The 22,113-nt window shown below is 37.6% G+C and overlaps 1 protein-coding gene across 1 annotated transcript; it reads left to right on the top strand.

Moving 5' to 3' along the window:
- The first annotated feature begins 4,402 nt into the window (after window positions 1-4,402).
- On the top strand, window positions 4,403-8,240 carry LOC139786488 (uncharacterized). The gene is made up of 4 exons (XM_071725639.1): window positions 4,403-4,994; window positions 6,928-6,996; window positions 7,622-7,888; window positions 8,221-8,240. The coding sequence occupies exons 1-4, from the start codon at window positions 4,403-4,405 to the stop codon at window positions 8,238-8,240; spliced, it is 948 nt and encodes a 315-aa protein (XP_071581740.1).
- Window positions 8,241-22,113: the final 13,873 nt, after the last annotated feature.

The raw sequence follows: 22,113 nt of genomic DNA, 5'->3' as shown, positions 1-22,113 counted from the left end.
CCCGAATTTTTAACCAATGCGATATGGATAAGTTTAAATGTCCACAACACGTTCTGGATATTTATTTTGGCCACTGAACGTTGGAAAACACAACGCGTTGTGGCCAAAATAAAGTACTCAGAACGCGTTATGGACATTTAAGCCATATATTGCATTGGTTAAAAAATTCGGGCAATAGGCAAATTTTGCGATTGCGAGTAATATATATTTTATGTACAGTTATTTTCGATAGAATTATCATTAATCTTATTATAAAATTAAATTATTATTACATGTTCGACACGATTAATAAATATATTAAACTTTTTTCCAGAAAAATATTTTCAAGAAATCATCCGCCAACAAAATCTATTGAAAGCCAGCATGTGGCAATATACAGATTCACTTAACGAATTAACCACATCGGTTAATCGTATTCTTACGAATAAGGTGACTCATGAAGTGGAGGAAGCAACAACTTCATTCCTCACAATGTTTAATTTTCCGTTACAAGACGAGGAAGACCTAATCCGCGTCGATGAACACCTAAACGACGAGAAAAATTTTAACGTTGCGGTAATTTTTTATGAATGTGTTATTCTCACATATATATGTTACATATTTATTGCAGTTTTACAAATATACTTTATTAATTAATGAAATTTTAGTTGATTATTATTTTTATTTTGAATTTTACAGATGAATGAACTTGCAAAAATTGATGAAAGTTCTGTACAAAATTTTACTCAAAGAGCTTTGCAAATATTAATAACAAATAACCTTGCATCAACCTATAGCTGGTTGGGAAGGCGAGCCAAAAAAACTTTTAACAAATTAAAATTAGCGGATTTGATAATTGGTAAGTAGTTTTTTAGATTATCTTTTATTTACCGATTATCTTTTATTTAACGATTTTATTAAAATCATTCTTCCTTCGTAGATTATCAAATATACAATTACTATTTACAATTTTACTATTTACAATTATACTATTTACAATTTTCTAATTATTTTTTACCCTGTTTTTATATTATAGGTTCTGTCAAAAAAAGCATCCCAAATTCTACTAATAAAGAGTGCGAAGAAGCAATCCAAAAGTGGTTAAGAAGAGCCAAAGAACGTAGTAATAATAATAATAAGAAACGTGGAGAGAATAATAATGATATTGAGGAAAATTAATTTTTAATTGCATACACGAGAAGTTACTGTGGGAGAAACCTCTACTGGTGCAGAAACTGCGCGTGAAGGTTTGGCAGATGCTGAAAATTAATTGGTCGAATCATTTATTAATAACTTACCTGAGAAACTCATCATCGCTTTCATTTTTTATTATGGTTTATATTTTTTTTCGTTTATATTTTAGTTTATATACATATATATATATATATAGTTTATATATATAAATTATTAATTTATATAGAATATTAGATTATAAAAGAGTTAGTTATATGTAGCTATATATTATAACGACGACGACGATGTCCTCACGGTCTCGCCGGCCGTGGAGGAGCGCGCCGTCGCTTGCTCCAAAATATATATATTATTTCCCGAAAGTCAGCAAGATGGTAGCTCGACCAGACAATTCTCTCTATTACGGTAATGGGCGCCAGGTGCGAATACGCGCACCACATTACTCGAATTCCGACTCTAATAAACGCGAAATATCTCAGGCGTGTGGTCCATACGCGAGACCGCGAGTGGGTCTCGGGTGAAGGGAGGAGAGGGAGCGCAGCGCAATCGACACACAAAAAAATAAACCAATTAATTAACAAATATATTTAATAGGCAAAGAAGTATGGTCTTCCGCAGGATTTCTTATGCGGGACGGTACATTAACGCGACCTTACGCGACGATACCCTCACGCGACACACTACTCTGCAATATCCTAACGCGACACGATACTTTGCGCGAGACGGCACATTGACGCGAGAAGGATACGCTCCTACGGGCGATACAGTTTACTCAAACAATACATTAACACGCGGACGATACTCTACACGGAACAATACGTGAACAACGCAACGACACACGACACGATAACGCGAGCGATACTTTACACAGAACGATACGTGAACAACGCAACGACACACGACACGATAACGCGAGCGATACTTTATACAAAATGACCGCGAATCCCTTCGGATTACGCGAGTCCCCGATTGACCCCGCGATTGACCTCGGCCTTCACGCACGAAGCCTCGCGAGGTCCGCAATACGACAAACACGGTGCCCCGCACGCCGCGACGCGATCACGCGGAGGCCACGCTCCGGCCCCGCGATGATACGGTGCCCGGTCGCGCGATGAGCACCCCGCCTAGAACGGCTCGATTACGCCCGGCGCATCTTCCCGTTCGCGAAACTCCCCCGAATCCTCACAACTATCTCACGAAAATCTCACGACACCTTAAACGCTCCCGGTCTCACAACGATATCACGAAACTAAACGCGTCACAAATCACACGAAACGAGACGACTCAAATTACACGGAAATTACGAAACGCTGACTGTCGGCGGCCGCACTTCCGAATCCCCGAGACGGGCTGTACACTCTCGTCCTCTCGGCCGGGCCCTCCCGCGGTATTTCTCTCGATACGCTAATACGGATACATTCTCGCGGCACAACGCGACTCCCGGGAGGGCCTCGGTATCGCAGCGATCTTACTTGGATGCGTGAGCAGTGGCCTTACAATCTTTTTCGCCGGCAGCCTTCTTCCGGATCGCTCGTAGGGGCTGGGTGGCACCGTTCTCCAGCTCGGTCCGCACGACAGTAATTTCTCTCGATTCTCCTCGTTCCGGCGGGACCACGCTGGGCCCGCGCCTGCGCGCCGGGGATGCACCACCGCCGATCGCGCGATCGCCGCGCCCGACTTCCGGCGCCTTGCCCAATCGCCGCCTCGCGCGCCTGCCGCGCCCGACTCCTGCTGCGCCCTCCCGGGCGCCTTTCGCAGGCGCCTCCACCTACCGGCGGGTGTTTTAAATCCGCATCGAGTCCGGCTGTCCAGGCCGCGACTCGAGGACCGGTCCGTCGACGACCAGGCTGGACGGGCCATGGCCTGTCGACCGGTGGCGGAATTCCGGTAGTGGTTTCATCGTGGGACGGGGACCTTCGTCGGGGCGTCCCCCTCCTCGGTCCCTCCGTGTCCCGGGCCGTCATCTGTTGTTGCGGGCTACACGCCCCTCGTGCTAGGCGCTCGCTACCCCGGCTATGGGCCCCAGCGCGGCCCGACCGTCGGCCGACCTTCCTGGGTGAGTTTCTGGCTGGCCACCTGCATAATCCCGCGGTGCGGCTTCACGCCGTTACATTGCTCCTCCTGGCCATCTGCTCCGCACCCTCGCTCCTAACCTGCAATTCTTACAAAAACTTAGCCTATCGATAGCTCTACGCCTCGCCCGCTCGGGTGGAGGCACCACCCTTGACGCCCACCTCGGCCGAGCTACTATCCGGGCCGGGGACGTGACTAATGTCACGTCACAATATACATATATAAATATTATTATAGTTTAATTTAATAAATGTATTGCAGTATTACAAAATACTGCAGTGATACTGTAAGTGCAGTAATAATAATAAGTATATGTATACTGTGATAATATAAAACTGTATAAAATAAAACTATTTCAGTTTTTCACTAAATCGTTATTAATTTTATTACCTAATTAATTCTAAATTATGTACGTATAATAAGAAGCCGAAATATGTCCAGTAAAGGTATAAATTTCGTCCATAAAAGGTCCAAAGTACGTCCGTTAATGTCCAATAATGGATGTCCTATGGATGTCCAGCCCAGTTGCAAACGGATATACAATGGACGTCCACTGTACGTCCGTCGTACTTAATATGGACGTCCAGTGGATGTACACAATGTCCGACATGGATGTCCATTGTACGTACATAAGACGTACTTGTGCTTATTGGGCTATTATCCAAGAGTGTATGACGATTGTATCACAGCAATCAATAAAGTCGCAAGATATAACAATGAAGAAAAAATATATGAAGCTCCTGCAGTTGCGGCAAATTTATCAACTTTAATTAAATATATCGGAAATCTACTTATAACTGAGTGTATAAAGAAGGAAGACATGGAAAAAAAGAAACAAGTTAAAGATTTCTTGAAATTATTAACTGTTGATATAACAACAAGTGTTAATAGAACCGTCATTGAAACGCAATCGATTCAAAAGAGACACAAAAAAGTCAATTTGCCATCAGTGGAAGACATCAAAAAATTATATAGTTATTTACAGGAAAAACGGGTTGAAGCTTTTAATGCATTACAAAAATCTTTTTCGTATTACACTTGGCTTTCTTTGGCAGAAGTCACACTGATCTCTATACAAGTGTTTAACAGACGACGGGCAGGAGAAATTGAACGCATTCTTATCGAAGATTTTAAAAATTATGAAAGAGTTAATAAAAACATGTACAGCGATCTTTACAAGTCATTATCAAAAGAACACAAAAAGATTGCTAACAAATATATCAGATTCTGTATAAGAGGAAAATTAGGCCGTACGGTGCCCGTTTTGCTATCAAACGATTTATTTGAATCCATTAATTTGATTTTAAAATATCGAAAGGAATCTAACGTACCCGAAAAAAACCCTTACGTTTTCGGATTGCCTGGGTATAACAAACAAAGGTACAAATATCTCAGAGCTTGCATTTTAATGCGTAAATTCTCAAGCGAATGTAATGCAATGCAGTCTAATACTTTACGTGGTACAGTGTTGCGAAAGCATGTTGCAACATACTGTATACAACTAAATCTTAATGATATGGAAGTATCGGATCTTGCCACATTTATGGGGCATTCCGAAAAGATTCACAAGGATCATTATCGACAGCCGTTAGCAACCAGAGATATATTGCAAATTTCCCAATACCTGGAAGCTGTTCAAGGAAATGACCAACATGCAAATAGCGAATCTTCAACGGAAAGTAATATAGACGACGAATTATATGACCAAGCAAAAGACTTTAATAGAGATGAAAAGGAAAATGCATGTTCAGGTAATGATATCTATATTTTTATGTATATATAAATACATAGTTATTTGAATAGTTACTTGTGTATATACATACTGGATGATTCTGAAATTATGTATTGTATATATGTACACAGGATGTTTTATTTTAACTTTCGCACTGTGTGTAATATCTCTGATGATTTTATTGAAAAATATTTTAGATAAAAGTTGTAGGATTTGAAATGGGCCATCAGATAAGTTAACTAATTTTTGGATTTGACGTTTACTTTGGACCTAATAAGATCCAACTTGATTTTTTAAATAAAAACTAAATTTTTATTATACCATCTTTTTTTACTAATTAATTTGAACAACTTTTGTCTAAAACATTTTTCTATTTGCTTAATACTTTTTGAGATATTCAAGGAAAACTTGGTAATTTTTTTAATATTCAGCTTATGATATCTCTTATTCAACTTATGATAATTGTTTGTCCAGAGGAAAAAGTGGTACAGGACTTTTTGACTTGATTTTGGCTACGGTCAACGTGACGCTACAAATGCTTCGAAGCATTCCTCTTCTCTTTTCTTTCAATGAAGAAAGAAAGAGAAGAAGAACGCTCCAAAGCATTTGTAGCGTCACGTTGACTATAGCCTTTGTCTTAAGAATATGCTATTGCAATAGTACTCGAATTTTTTTTGAATATTTGTACATGCATTAAAGTTCCAAGGAGATACGCACACAAATATTTAAAAAAATTAAAACATTGCAATGGCATATTCTTGAGACAAAATCAAATTGAAAAGTTTTGTACCACTTTTTTCTCCGACAAACAATTATTGAGATATCGTAAGCTAAATATTGAAAAAGTTACTAATGTACAAAAGTTTAAAAACTAAAAATTAAAAATTTATAAGGAGATACAATTTAAAAAATTATTATAAAGTTTTAATTATCATAAAATTACAATTTACCATAAATTAAACTTTTAATCTGATTTAAATTTATTGTAACTTCATTATAATTAAAGCTTTATAATGGTTTTTAAAAATGTTTTTCTTTATCCAACTGCTTCCAAACTTTTGAACGACAGTAATATAATATAGACAGGGTGAGTGGTGTATATACATATACATATATGTATAGTTATTTGCATTTAAAATATTTAAATACAACTCGATCACCTATAGTTTTTAACATGTAAATATTTTTACTATTGTGAAGAATTGTATTTATCACAGTGTATTGTATCACTTCTAAATGCGCAAACTTTCAATTTTTTTTACTTGATATGTTTACTTGATGTTTCGTATTTTAAAACTATAATATAGCTCTGACATTGTATGTTTGGATTTTTATCTCTATTAAAGCTTAGGAACCTTTTATTTTAATAAAAACTTCGAAAACTGCATATACTACAATGTTTGAAAATTTATAGCATAAAGCTCGTGTGCATATAAGATGGATCAAACTAAACAAGGAATTTGTATATCATTTTTTGCAAACAAACATTATGTCTTCAATTATTAAATGCTCTGTATTTTAATATTGTAATTTTAATATAGTATGTGCAATTTTCGCAGCTTTTATTGAAATAAAAAGTTCTTAAGCTCCAATAGAGATAAAAATCCAAACATACAATGTCAGAGCTATATTATAGAGCTATATATATAATATATTTTAATATTTAATATTATTGAGTAATATTATTGAAATATTTTTTAATTTTATATTTTAATTTTATATTCTCTTTTCCTCTTACATTTTATATTCTGTATGTGTACAGTTTATGTTTGTTATATACAGGGTGTACTAGACTTACCGTATCACCCGTTAATGGCAGATTTCTGAGATCACTTGGAGACAAAAATCCTAATGTCAACATGTCGACCCTATTCTGTATATATTTACACTTACTTTTTTTAAATGTTAATATAAATTATTTATTTCAGGTATAAATATACAATATACATTAGATGAGACACAAGATACATTACATCATACGGTTGAACATACAGATTCCAATAAAAAACGGAAACGATCCAGTAAATATTTTACTTCAATTTATTAAGCCTTGTGTACACGATACTAGAAATCGGTCCGAGTTTCGGTTTAAGCCAATGAAACTGCTGCTTTTCTGTAAGAGCTGCAAGTTGATTGGCTTAAACCGAAACTCGGACCGATTTCTAGTATCGTGTACACAAGGCTTTAGATATGTGAAAACTTATGTATGCCAGCCAGAAATAATTAGTCAAATCGACATTAACTCAATGTTGATGCGTTGATAAATGGTTGATGTCGAATATTGATTGATATTTTTGTCACGTTTATATTTATCATTTTTTTATATTAATCGAGCATAATTAATATTTCTGTAAGATTTTTATGTTTTTTGGTCAATTCTATATTGATACATATATGTATACACAGAATATTTTATGCTTTTTTACTTTGTATTGATTCGATATAGTTAATCAAAAGAAAAATAGAAAAATTAAAATTTATAGAAATATTTGTAATTGTTTAATTAACATTATATATCATAATTGTATAAAAACAATTATGATGAGAAACAGAGATTTAGACGTCGAATTGATGTCGACTTGACTAATCATTTCTGATTGGGATACTTTAAACCTCCATATTAATAACACATTGCTTTCTTTGTAGCATCTCCTTTCGGAAAAACAAAGAGAATCCGCTGGACTGAGGAAGAGCAAGAAGCAGCACTTGAGGGATTTGCCAAATATATGGAAAAAAAAACATTACCATCACTGAAAGATATACAAGAAATAAGAAAAAAATATAAATGTTTAAGTAAACGTTCATCGCCACAAATTAAGACATGGCTCCATAACAAACAAAACCCAAAACCCAAAAAACGAAAAGCTGCAGAACAAAAAGCTGCAAAACAAAAAGCTGCAAAACGAATATTATGTAGGTATTTATTTCTGTTAATCTTACAAATATATTTTATATATACATATATGTTAATAGTTACAAAACTTTTAAAATTAATTTTTTCTTTAATATATTCGCTTTGGATGATTATCACTCAAAAAATAATAAAATTTGGACATTTTTCAATTAAAATAAAAAGTCTGACAGAACTTATATACAAATATATACAAATACAAATAAGAAGATATAGACAAATATGTATATCTCGTCTCCCAAAACAAATGTGTTAAGGTTACAATATTTAAAGGATACATAAAATGTTTTGTCTTTTGATAGTTTGTGTCTTTAAATCTTTTAATTTTTTTCAGCATTACACAATTCTGATTAATCCAGTAACTGAGGAAAACGCCGCGGACGGTGAAGTTTGGTTTATCACGAGCCGCGCAAAGTCATTCCCGCGATGCTGCTCGAGTCGCTGAAGAAGTACGATCTGGTTGATCGACTCAAACAGACGGTCAAGGGATTCACGAACGGACTTGAAAGACATTTACTATAGAAAGTGTTAGCAATGATCCAACATTGCATTGGCAAAGTGATACTACAGTTAGAATTATATCGCATGCATAGAATTATTTTTTTTTTATGAATTACGTTATTGGAAGTACAAACATATACAGTACAAGTTAATTTTTTGAATTATACAATAAGGAATTAGTACATAGTATTTTCACATAGTATTTTCAATTACTGGTCATATAAATTTAATTCAATTACATTGTATTAAATATTATATTGTGTTTTATTATATAAATTTTATTGTACGGATAGATATTTCGTTCTCGTATTGTATGATATAATCAGTCTACTTAACACATGTCAAACAACTTTAACTTTTCAAATTATATTTATATAATAAAATGTTAGCACACACACGCGCACACACAGAGCCAGTTGTCCAACTTGTTGGTAAACTAACTAATAGTTAAATCATATATATGTCTTTGTTTATCTTTCACATTAGACAAAGATATACATATGATTTAACTATTACCCAGCTAACCATATCTGTAGAGACAGATGTAGGCAACAAATTCTGTTTGCAAAAAGGCAGAAGATGAGAAACAGACTTTGTCTTTGCAAACATTGTTAGCAGAATTCCAGCAGATATTCACCAACATCTGTCGGCAGACTATGTAACAAATTGGCGATAAACAGCAAGCAAATGTTGACGACAGATTGTCGGCAGATACTAAGCAGCTTTGTTATCACAAACATTATCAGCAAACTGCCCGCAGAAATGCAACAGTATCTGCTAATCATAATACATATCAGATTGGCGGTCAATAGCGAGCAGGTGTGTAGAATACGTTGACGACAGATTGACGCCAAAAACGCAACAGATCTGTCAAAACGCCTAATTCACAACAGAAATGATTAAGTAAGCAAATATGCTAAAAATAGTTGGAAAAAGTTTATATCTCTGTTCACTATTTTAATTACACCCCATTCTTCACACCCCATTAAAGATAAAAATGTACATTTATACAGTCTGGTCTACTTCTATAGCGACTTGTACCGTTTGTGGACCGCTCCTCTGACTGCAATAATGTATAACTCGCATCAGAGCGATATAATTTGGTAACGCAAAGTAGGACCACCCCATAAATACAATAATATTATAAATAATATTATAAATATGGAGAGTAGGGATATCTCACAAACATTTATTACTTTGTTACATGAATATATTTATTATAATGTATAACATTCAACATGAGAGATAATCTATATAATGTATTATACATTATCAAGTGACGCGGTAGCGTCACGACGTCAAGTATATTATATTTCTTTTTTTTTAAGTATATAGACAATAAACTATTCTTTGGCAAAACTGAATATCGAAATAAAAATATATACTTTTACATACAAAACATAATAGACGTACACATAAGAAAAGGAACATAATGTTCTAATATACGTATACATAAAAAATATCTTTAAAATGCACACAAATGTTGAATTGCAGTTCTTACATATGTAATATCGAAATTAAAAAAAAAAGAAAAAATGTATATATATATATATATAATATATACTCTTCTTGAGAACAATATTTTATTTCAAAACATAAGAATGAAACAACGCTTATATCGATTCATCAATGGATTCCGTGTTTTCAGTGTTTTCGTTACTTCCATTATCGTTCCAATAAGCACGATTGTTCTGATCAGTTGGTATTATTCGTTTCATCCGATTTCGGCTCCTGTTTCTTTCTTTCGCTGTTCGTAGAGCCTCCCTCATGTATTTTAGAAATTCTGATCGACTAGGTGCTTTAAAATGAACATTATTACATGCCGCTTCTGAAAAGAAAGCATTATTAATGAAATAGCACATGTATACATAACTAGCGCTACAGTATTAATTATAAATGCCTTAACGAAAATAAACATACCAAAAATTGCTCGCACAAGACGGGTTTGGGAAAAGGATTTTTGATGCTCATTACCCCACCAGGTAAAACGCGGCGTCAAGGCATCTTCAATTGATTCTTTCAAGCACGTACTTACGACCTCTTTAATGTGAAAGCCGCCAAGCCGGAATTCAAAGTAACGTACCTTGAAACAATATAAATACATTATGTAAGAGCACGTATAAAAATGAAATTTTATATTACATGTATTATATATTACAAATATTACGAATACTTACCACCGACAAATAAATATCTTCTTCCACGTGATCGAAGGCCTTCATCTGTTCTATAGATGTAATTGGCAAAACAATTGGTTTTGTCGGTGGACGCTTTAATTTTTTTTGTCTTTTAATGCGTTTCGTACCACATAACAAAGTTCTCTGCAAATGTTAACATATCATTATTATATTAAACATATAAAGATATCAGTGTATATTACTTGTCATATGTATAATGATAAATTAATTTATTTTCTTTTATTGTTCTCACTTACCGCATCTGGTTCTCTAAATTGCCGAATCTTTCACTTAGACTGGAAATATAAATATTATTTAATATTATTATATTTACGAGGTGTGTTCAAAAAGTAACGGAAATAAATTTTTTCTGCCGACGTGGCAACACTGTAGGCTTCTATGGTGGTTTGGCGTCTAAGGGGAAGCCTTACGAGTCATCAGTGCAAATTTGGTCACAATCGAGTACATACGTATTTTTCTGTGCCAGTATTTGTGAACGCAGTTTTTTTGCGCGGTCGAAATGGAGCGAGATATTCTAATGCTCTTAACATCTTCAAAATGTTCACCCCACATAATTGTTTTAACTTTAGGGAACAAAAAAAAGTCGCAAGGGGCTAAATCAGGCGAAAGCTTTTACCGAGTTTCATGAGAAATTTAATGTTGGTTGTTTTTTCGGATAAAACATCTTCTCAAGGAACACATTGCAATTAAAAAATTACGTCATTTTGACATCATGTTGACCAAAAAATGATGTGAATTTGGTCAATATGACGTTAAAATGACGTCATTTTGATTGCGATATGTTCCTTGGATTGCTCCATTTCGACCGCGCAAAAGGGCTGCGTTTACGGGTGCTGGCACGGAGAAATGCTTATGCGCTTGATCGTGGCTGGGTTTACACTGGTGACTCGTGGGGCTTCCCCTTGGACGCCGGGCCGCCGCCGCGCCGTGGAGGTCTGCAATGTTGCCACGTCGGCAGAAAAAAATTTATTCCCGTTTGTTTAATGTACCAGCTCACGCATGAGCCAGACCTTTTGATTTATAAGAAAGAAAAGACACAAACCTTATCTGTGGCGAGGAGAGACTGTATATTTCTGACAATGAGATAGCACGACTATCAATTTGAATCACAATCAAACGTGAGGAACATAAACGACGATAACATCTTAGTAAGCTCGAAGAAGTAATTATGATCCAGCTCAATATATATTGAAAAGATTGTTCCTTTTATACAACATCAGATAAATAAGCAATCATATCGGCAATATTAAATACAATATAATACAATATTTGTTCAACGAATAGTCGTTCTGGTTTAGATAATATCTGTCAATCTTAAATTAGACATCAACTTTCTGAAAGTAAGAAGTAATCTTTGTATTGATATCTTTTTTTTATGACCAGCTTCTTGCAGTTAATAACTGACTAGATTGCAATTAAGTGAGCAATCCAATTATATATGGACAGAACGACCATTCGTGGAAAACGAGAACGCTGTGGAATATTAAAACTTCTCAATATTAAAGATCACTATTTCGCATAGGACGAATAATAGTTAACGAAAGATAGATAACTATCTTAAACGTAAGAATATGTCTAAGATTTGTCTGACGACAAGAATTCTCTTCTTACCAATAGGAATATAAGAAGTGAAATCTAACGTTAATTGCGCTTTATCGAACGCAACACAATGTTCATGGACTTTAAATAGCAGTTTCAAGTATCTAAATGACTTTTAGTAACGCGAGGATCCTTTACATGTATTTACAAATAGCTAGTCGGTTATGTTAACAGTAATCTCGGTTGCAACCGGTGAATCAAAGAAAGAGATAATGACTGTACTGAGCTCAGATTTTCAACGTGTGAAGCTTGGCGGCTTCGCTCGACGGACGAATTATAATGCACTCGTTCGCCCCTGAAACCAAGATCGAAATGTAACCGGATTTATGTAATCCGTTACATCGCGCTAATCGAAGATTAGCTTCCCCCATGACGGATCTCTGGTTTCATTAGAAAGACAGATTTTACCTTGTCACAGTAGACCTGATTGACTAAAGCGCTTGATCCTTGAACCAAGGATTTATCCGGGTGAGGCCAGAAAGATCGTCATCTCTTTTGCCGGTATGGTCTAATGGCCGCTCTTTTCCTTGTACAGAAGAAGGATGCAACAATGGCGACGATCCCGTTTCTGTGATAGCAAGGAGTCGTGACGACGATGCCAGACTTTGTGCCGGTATAGTCCCGTGGCAAGCGAGCTTGTCTATGCTCACATATATCGTTGAGCCGTATGAACGATAGCCTCGCAACCACTATGTATTCTTATGATTTGATTAGCCTTTTAGAAAACTAAAACCGACTTCGTCTCACTGAAGAGAACGATGATACCTCGACTGATCTCGACAAGCGCCCGGAAACGAATGCTCTCTCCAACGATCGGCACGCTCATCGACGCACGCTTCGCTACCGGAACCAATGCCTCTTCCGGCGATCGGCACGCTCGTGGATCAAATCCAGTTGCGCCACGCTCTCAGCGCTGAACTATTGTTTTGAAACATGGCCGACACTGAAAGCGCGGGTCGCTCAAAATGATACAAATCCCGCCATCTACCTTATCTTGACTGCATTAGTATTATGATAAACGCAACAGAGGGCAGCTAATATACAGTCTCTCTTTGTCTCTCACTATATCTCACTGAATCTACTTTCGCTTCAAACACCGTTACTTTTTGAACACACCTCGTATATTTGCAAATGAACAATACACTAATTGAAACTACTTATTTTTATAAAGTATTATAAATTATTGTAATTATATCTGAATTTTACTAACTTGTTATAATAAATAGGCTGCAATGAAAAACGGATGTCGGTATTCAGAGAAGTACTTGGTGAAGAAGGTGGAGGAACATTGATGGTTTGTTGTGGACAGAAGTTGACATTTTGGTCATATTGCATATAAGTATTCTCTTGTCTATGTGACATTACTGTAGAAGATGATGGAAGTGGAGTATGTGATATTGGATGTAGTACGTTTTGTGATGTTTGATGTGGTACGTTGTGTAATATTGGATGTGGTACGTTTTGTAATGTTGGATTTGGTATGTTTTGTGGTGTTGCATGTGGTACGTTTTGTAATGTTGGATTTGGTATGTTTTGTGGTGTTGCATGTGGTACGTATTGTAATGTTGAATTTGGTATGTTTTGTGGTGTCGCATGTGGTACGTTTTGTAATGTTGGCTGTGGTATGTTTTGTGGTGTTGCATGTGGTACGTTTTGTAATGTTGGATTTGGTATGTTTTGTGGTGTTGCATGTGGTACGTTTTGTAATGTTGAATTTGGTATGTTTTGTGGTGTCGCATGTGGTACGTTTTGTAATGTTGGATGTGGTATGTTTTGTGGTGTTGCATGTGGTACGTTTTGTAATGTTGGATGTGGTATGTTTTGTGGTGTTGCATGTGGTACGTTTTGTAATGTTGGATTTGGTATGTTTTGTGGTGTTGCATGTGGTACGTTTTGTGATATGGGAGGTGTATTTTGTGGTGTACGACAGTATGTACTGGATGTGAATAGCGATGCTTGCGAAGAAGTATTTGCGACCGTGTGAGGTATATATTGATAAGGATTCTCCAGATAGGAAGGAACTAAATTATTGGATGCGGATTGTCCAGGATTAGACTGTAAGGTTTCTTCTGATTGCGTTGAGGCAATCTTCTCATTGCGTTGTGATAAATGTTCATTTGTAATGTCGTCCGAATCAGAAGTATACTCTGTGCTGCAATTACTCTCTTCATCCATAATATGTCCCAGTTCAATAATATCACCCTCAATATTCGAATTATTGTCTGTCACTTTTCTGTGAGACTTGAAGCGTTTTCGTGGTGTTGTTTCACCTGGCGATGTTACGTACCGTAACGGCTTTCCAACATTTCTTTTCGATTGTTTGTTCGCCCTGCAAAAGATTAGATATATTTAAGGTAAAGCGTTTTCTATGCCCATTATTTATTTTGTTACATTATAAATTTTATACATATACATATATATATATATATATATATATATATATATATATATAATTACATATAAAAGTAAGCAAAATTAAGAAATATGCTGGCAGCAAATTGCATGCAAACTACTGTTTGTATGAAAATTGTATTTTTTGACAAATTATGGTGCTATTAGACTTTTTATGCGACATGATTATACTTACGCAGTATTGTCCTTACTCATGCTGGCAGAAAAAAATGTCGCGAAGCGAGATATTAACAGTTATAAAGTTGACGACTATCGATGATGAGCAGTCAGTTGGAAACAAAAATTTGATTCGTCCTGTATTTGAAACATAAAGAAAGTGAACAATAAGTTAAACAACCGTTTACTCACGTTCGAAGAGCATTATGCTTTTCTGTGTTCCTGCGATACGAAGAATCGTATGCACATTATTATTGCAGTATCATATTATGGTACGTATAACATTAATTGTGGAAACTTGTGTTATTTCGAGATGGTCATTGCGACCATGTACATAAAGGCTGCAAATATTCACTGCGAGTACTGAAAATCTATATATTATAGTTTACATCACGTATGTTATAGATTTTCAGTACTTGCAGTGAATATCGGAACGCAGCCAAAAAAGATAAATGCTAATCTAACCTGTGTGTTTCAGATATGTGACGAGTCGTTTTCCTACATGGAAATGCCAGAGCTGCGGTAAGCGAGGGTGTGCACGCCGTGTTATGCCTCTCCGTGCGACGTCGACGTCGTCGGGCCGTCAATGTCAACGAGTGTCGAACTTCGTGAAACTCTCGGAGAAACGGTAATTCCGGCGAGGGAATAACTAATCGCTCCCCGTTGCTCCCACGCCTCCCACGTGTATTTCCACGTGTAATTATAAAGGAAAGTGGCTTTCTCACCAAATCGACCAAAAAAAAGTGTCGCTCTGCCCCGCGAAGCGAGATATATTAACAGTTATAAAGTTGACGAGACGTAGCGACTGGTAGCGACCACAAAATACGAATATGCCTCGCGGTCACATGCGCATGCTCCGTACTGGCGCACACTCGCATGTGGCAGCACAGGCAGCGAGGTATATTCGTGCCATTGGTCGCGTTTAGCAGACCAAGCCGCTCAGTAGCAGTCGAACGTGATTGGCTTTTACTTTTAGAACCAACTAATCAACGCAATGTGTTGACGAACTCAACAGTTGTGTCTGCTGAACGTGCCCATTCGTGGTCGCTACCAGTCGCTCACTACCAGTCGCTACGTCTCGTCAACTTTATAACTGCGCGTTAATATCTCGCTTCGCAGGGCAGAGCGACACTTTTTTGGTCGATTTGGTGAGAAAGCCACTTTCCTTTATAATTACACGTGGGTGTACACGTGAGGGGGGCGTGAGAGCAACGTGGAGCGATTGTTATTCCCTCGCCGGGATTACCGTTTCTCCGAGAGTTTCACGAAGTTCGACACTCGTCGACATTGACGGCCCGACGTCGACGTCGCACGGAGAGGCATAACACGGCGTGCACACCCTCGCTTACCGCAGCTCTGGCATTTCCATGTAGGAAAACGACTCGTCATATATCTGAAACACACAGGTTAGATTAGCATTTATCTTTTTTGGCTGCGTTCCGATATTCACTGCAAGTACTGAAAATCTATAACATACGTGATGTAAACTATAATATATAGATTTTCAGTACTCGTAGTGAATATTTGCAGCCTTTATGTACATGGTCGCAATGACCATCTCGAAATAACACAAGTTTCCACAATTAATGTTATACGTACCATAATATGATACTGCAATAATACTGTGCATACGATTCTTCGTATCGCGGGAACACAGAAAAGCATAATGCTCTTCGAACGTGAGCAAACGGTTGTTTAACTTGTTCACTTTCTTTATGTTTCAGATACAGGACGAATCAAATTTTTGCTTCCAACTGACTGCTCATCATCGATAGTCGTCAACTTTATAATTTTATAACTTTAAAACTTAATATCTCGCTTTGCGGGGCAGAGCGACACTTTTTTTGGTCGATTTAATGAGAAAGCCACTTTCCTTTATAATTACACGTGGGTGTACACGTGAGGGGGGCGTGATAGCAACGTGGAACGATTGTTATTCCCTCGCCGGGATTACCGTTTCTCCGAGAGTTTCACGAAGTTCGACACTCGTCGACATTGACGGCCCGACGTCGACGTCGCACGGAGAAGCATAACACGGCGTGCACACCCTCGCTTACCGCAACTCTGGCATTACCATGTAGGAAAACAACTCGTCATATATCTGAAACACGCAGGTTAGATTAGCATTTATCTTTTTTGGTCGCGTTCCGTGCTTTTCAGTGTTCTCCCGATACGAACGAAGAATCGTATCCACATTATTATTGCAGTATCATATTATGGTACGTATAACATTAATGTGGAAACTTATGTTATTTCGAGATGGTCATTGCGACTATCCACATAAAGGCTGCGAATATTCCGATATTCACTACGAGTATTGAAAATCTATGGTTTACATCACGTATGCTACAGATTTTCAGTACTTGCAGTGAATATTGGAATATTCGCAGCCTTTATGTACATGGTCGCAATGACCATCTCGAAATAACACAAGTTTCCACATTAATGTTATACGTACCATAATATGATACTGCAATAATAATGTGCATACGATTCTTTGTATCGCGAGAACACAGAAAAGCACAATGCTCTTCGAACGTGAGCAAACGGTTGTTTAACTCGTTCACTTTCTTTATGTTTCAGATACAGGACAAATCAAATTTTTGCTTCCAACTGACTGCTGGTATTTTCATGTACGGATATGTTCCGAACGTATAATATATAATGTATGTAACAAAATACATAATGGACATAGAAAACGCTTTACCTGTTAAATGACGATATAGCTAATCTTTTTCAGAGCAAACAAACGATGGAAAAGAAATGTAAGAAAGCCGATACGGCATGTAACATCATCAGATGAAGCAGTTAGCAACACCACGAAATCAAGATAGTCGTCAACTTTAAGTGTTAATATCTCGCTTCGCGGGGCAGAGCGGTACTTTTTTCTGGTGGATTTGGTGAGAAAGACACTTTCCTTCATAATTATCAAGATAAATAGTACTTGCAACGTAGTAGAAGATGTCGTAATAATATAATTATTATCCGTTTCGCCATACAGTCAATGGATGTAATCAATCGTTTAATTTTATGACGAAAATAGTTGACGTACATATATATATTTTTCCCCAGTTTTGCAAAGTTGTCGTGAACACACACGCGATTAAAACTATAGAAACAATATTATAATTAACTTACGATACATCCGGAGAATACTATATTCCCGCAGACATTACTTTACGAAGTCCATCGTGTTAATTTCAGCTCATGATGTATTAAGTATCCACGTTTATGTCATACCAAAGCTAGGCCAATTGCGATAAGGACACTTTAATCCTTCGAGCCCAGAATTATTCTCGTTGTCCCGTAACGCAAACGTAAACGCTAAATAATTAAGATGAGAAATTTCTAATATACTCAGCTTTTATATAACGTCGCAGCAAAATCTCTCGCGCCGTTGCGCTATGGACGGTATTAGGGCTTAAAGGATTAAACGGCCATTTAGTTTTAGTCCGTTTATCGATGCCACGAGGAAGCATAATTTGACAATTTACCGCCGCATTACCGATGTCCGTAATTTCGTTAAATCCGGCGATAACACGAGCCGTTTTACGCAGAAGTTAGGTTCGCATTGAGATTATTATAAGAAAAGAATAATCGCATCTAGTTTTATAAAGTGACTCTCTAGGCTCGAAGGGATTTGCTACTTTGCGTAAATTTAATTTAGACTGATTTGTACAGCGAAGAGTCGCTTTCGAGCGCTTTAGTAACTTCAGTAATCGTAGCCTCACCTAACCTTGGAACCGCAAGCTAAAGCACACGTTTCCCTGTTAAGCCGGGAACCATCCGTGGAGGGAAATAGCATGTCCCACGAACCCGAGAACGTTACCCAGGCGCCAGGGGAGAACGAGGAGCGGAAGGTGCAGATGGTGCAGGTGCACCGACAGACTCAGGGAGGCCAGCGAGCGACGCAGCAGCGTGCCACCGAGTCCACGAGACGAGACGAACTTCCGGACGAGGAGGTGAGAAGGCTGATGGCGAGGGACAACCCGAGAATCGAGGAAGCGACATCGCCCGGTTCGCAAATCTTCGCGGTGGAGGAGACGGTGCAGCAGGAGCTGCACTCCGAGCACACCAGCCAGCCCGAGCCTGACGCGAGCGAGATACACTCGCAGGTGTATACTCAGCTATAAAAAACCTTTTGTTTTAATGTAAAGATTACGAGATTATATTAAGCGTGATTTATTTATTAATATTAGGCGTGACTGTTTTAATCGAGTCAAAGATACAAAAGAAGAGAGCGCGAAAAGCGCAAAAGTTGAGTTAGTTTTATTTTATAAAGAATTTATTATTTTTTTAACAATTTTATTACGATTACCGTAAAGCGAGACGACGCGATAGGTTGTAAGAAACACATACACCTGACACACTGCAAAAGTGCAGAACATTATCAATAAAAGGATATACATATAAAAAGAATAATTACCCATCGAAATTCCTCCAATCCCAGATTACATAAAACACATAACAATAATATTGAAATGGACTCGGATAGATTCAGAATAGTAACTTTATCATTTATATTCATTTTATTTGCAATCGCAGTAATCTGCATACTATTACTTACATATTCGCACAAAGTGCTACCAGAATCACATTAAGTACCCTAAGTACAACAACATGAAGTTAAACGAATATTTAGTAGTCTCAGTAATAATATTTTTTCCACTGGTTATTAACTTTCCAGACCCAGACATAATTATAACGGCATTCATACTGTTCACACTATACATAATAATTTTAGGAGCGGAGATAGATCCACGACCGATCCGCGAGTGACGGTCTTATTAAACATTATATTTAAGCTACACTTTTAGCGTTATTAACGAGCAGGACATATTTCTGAACAAACATATATTTTATTTTATTTTTTCGAGCGATGGTTACAATTACACTCCACTACACTAATTACACTCTATAGGCAGTAAGCCGACCGAAGAACGCAGAGATAATCTGTGAATGGAAGAAATTCCAAATAACATAATCAATAGTTTTATAAAGTTCAATTAACATTACGAACGATCAAACAGTTTTATTAAGGCCTTCAGCCGATGAGATGCACACGGTGCACAAGTACAATTAAATTCATACTTTATTCAATTTATCTAAGGGTTTTATTATAAAAATGACCTTTTGGGGTCAATTAACATTCAATTACATTATTTGCAATATTTTAAAGCATTTTGAAGAATTACACCTTTTTACTACACCTTTACACTTTCTACACCTGTTTCTGAGATTCAGCGTGCGAGACGAGCCAGCGAAGGCTCTACACTTTAAACTACACTTTCAACACTTGTTACACCTGTTTCCAGATTCAGTGTGCGAGACGAGCCAGCGAAGGCTCTACACTTTTCTATTACACCCATTACACTTTCTACACTTGCATGTTAGATTTCAGCGTGCGAGGCCGAAGCACCGAAAGGTGTTACACTTTTACACTTTCAACACTCGACGACTTAGGATAAGCGTGCGAGATGAGCCAACGACGGCAGTTACACTTTTGTTACACTTTTAGCACTCGAAGTGCAGATTCATTAAATTTATAGAATTTTCAGCATATTATTTACAGTTACATCTCAAGGGAGAGAAACAAGCCAAATGGAGTTGTTCCAGGCAAAGAGTTATTTAACATTGCGAATAGCAGTGATTTTCATTATATTCAGTTACACTTTCTTACACTTTTATGTACTTTCTACACTTTTAGACGGCACTGAGCCGATTTGATATTATATTCATTAATTTGATATTTAAACATTATTCCCTGTCAATTTAAGAATTCGTTATTATGCGATTATGCGTGCGGTAATTTTAAGCCGCGTTATACTTACCTTTTATACTTACCTTTATTACACCGACTCCGGTGATTAGATGAGACGATTCCATGATGATCCTGGGTACCTGAAAGAAAAAGAAATTAATACTTACCTAGCTTTGCATTGGATTCGTCTGATTGTGACGTTGAGAGTCACTCGATATTAATCGAGTGACTTTGAGTTCGCTTGCGCGAATTTTGCGTGCAGCGACGCGTTTGGTTCACGCGGGTGCGAAAGCCAAGTCGCGCCGTTGCACTTTAGTGTAGCATCTCACGAAAAGGTGTCGAGTCCCAACAACGACTCGGCAAGCGAAGTGCGGATGGAATCGTACCATCTACACCCGAAGGTGCGTTCCGCGAGTGCGAAGGCTGCGCGCCTAAAATGAGGACTCAGCGCATGCGTGAGTCTAAGGTGGGAGAACTCGACCCGTTCCTCCCGGACAGTCCGTCGTGAGTTTTCGAGGCGTCAACACGTACATCGGTTGCGCTATACAAATCGGAAAAAGACGTTCTTATCCCGTTGTCCACTAGCGTGATTAGTGTGACTCATTTTAGTACGGACAGTCCGTCGCGAAGTTTCGAGACGATAACACGTACAACGGTTTTCGTCATACAAATCGAACAAAGGCGGTCTTATCCCGTTATCCGCTAGCGTCAGTAGCGTGATTGAACATTAATTAGAAGTAGTGAGTGCGTGATACGGGATATCCTATTGCGCTTATATTGATCGTTAAGATCCGCTTTAACCGAAATAACGACGTTTCGATAAAAACTCGACGTAGCATCACGCGATCGAGCGAACACGTGCGTTAGGAGAGATTGCTGTACAATCTAGTTTTAGAATAAATTATTATTTGTTTATAATAAACAAAAGGATTTATTACGCGACCCCAGTGAACATCCTATCCTCGTAAATACGTTTGCTTAACAAGGGCGTGGCCCACGGCCTTGAACGCGCCCGCAACGTGAATCGACAGCCATATTGCCGAGAAGGAAGGACGGGGCAACGCAGTAACGCAAGGTTTCTGTATTCTATCCAGAAAATACAGTGGCGACCGTATATTCAGCCCAAGTAGTAAGTGGCTATGTTTAACAATTTTAACAATTTCATTCGTTGTTCCGGTCACAACCTAACCTAACCGATGCTTATCGTGTCTCGCTCGATAAAAATGTTTTACATTAGTTCAATGAAAACTTTCGCCTGATTTAACGATGGTCTAAGCTCGTTGTTCCGCTTGCGCGCTATACTTGCGTGCTACGTAATCGTATTTCGTTGCGACATTCGCACAGCTTACAACCTAGTTTCAATTCTACGGGCAACTAGCTCTGGTTATCTCGTTCTTCCCTCGTTATGATCTCACTCATAATACAAATAGAGGAATGAAATTTTTAAACAACGAAAAACGGGGGGAACTTCCGAGAGAGAAACGCGAGTGGGCCAGTCGGGAGAGCCCGCGTAGGATAGAGCCAGCGAGCGTCCTTGTACAAAAGACAAACGTTTTTAGGTTGTACTTGCGTTCCTGCAAGTCAACGATCAAAATTTGTA

Source organism: Temnothorax nylanderi, unplaced genomic scaffold (genome assembly GCF_030848795.1).
Source record: "Temnothorax nylanderi isolate EJ_2023f unplaced genomic scaffold, tnyl_v1.0 TNYL_tig1051_pilon, whole genome shotgun sequence".
Lineage (NCBI taxonomy): Eukaryota > Metazoa > Arthropoda > Insecta > Hymenoptera > Formicidae > Temnothorax > Temnothorax nylanderi.
Note: the sequence above shows the minus strand (reverse complement) of the source record. Positions and strands in the feature narration are given on the sequence as shown.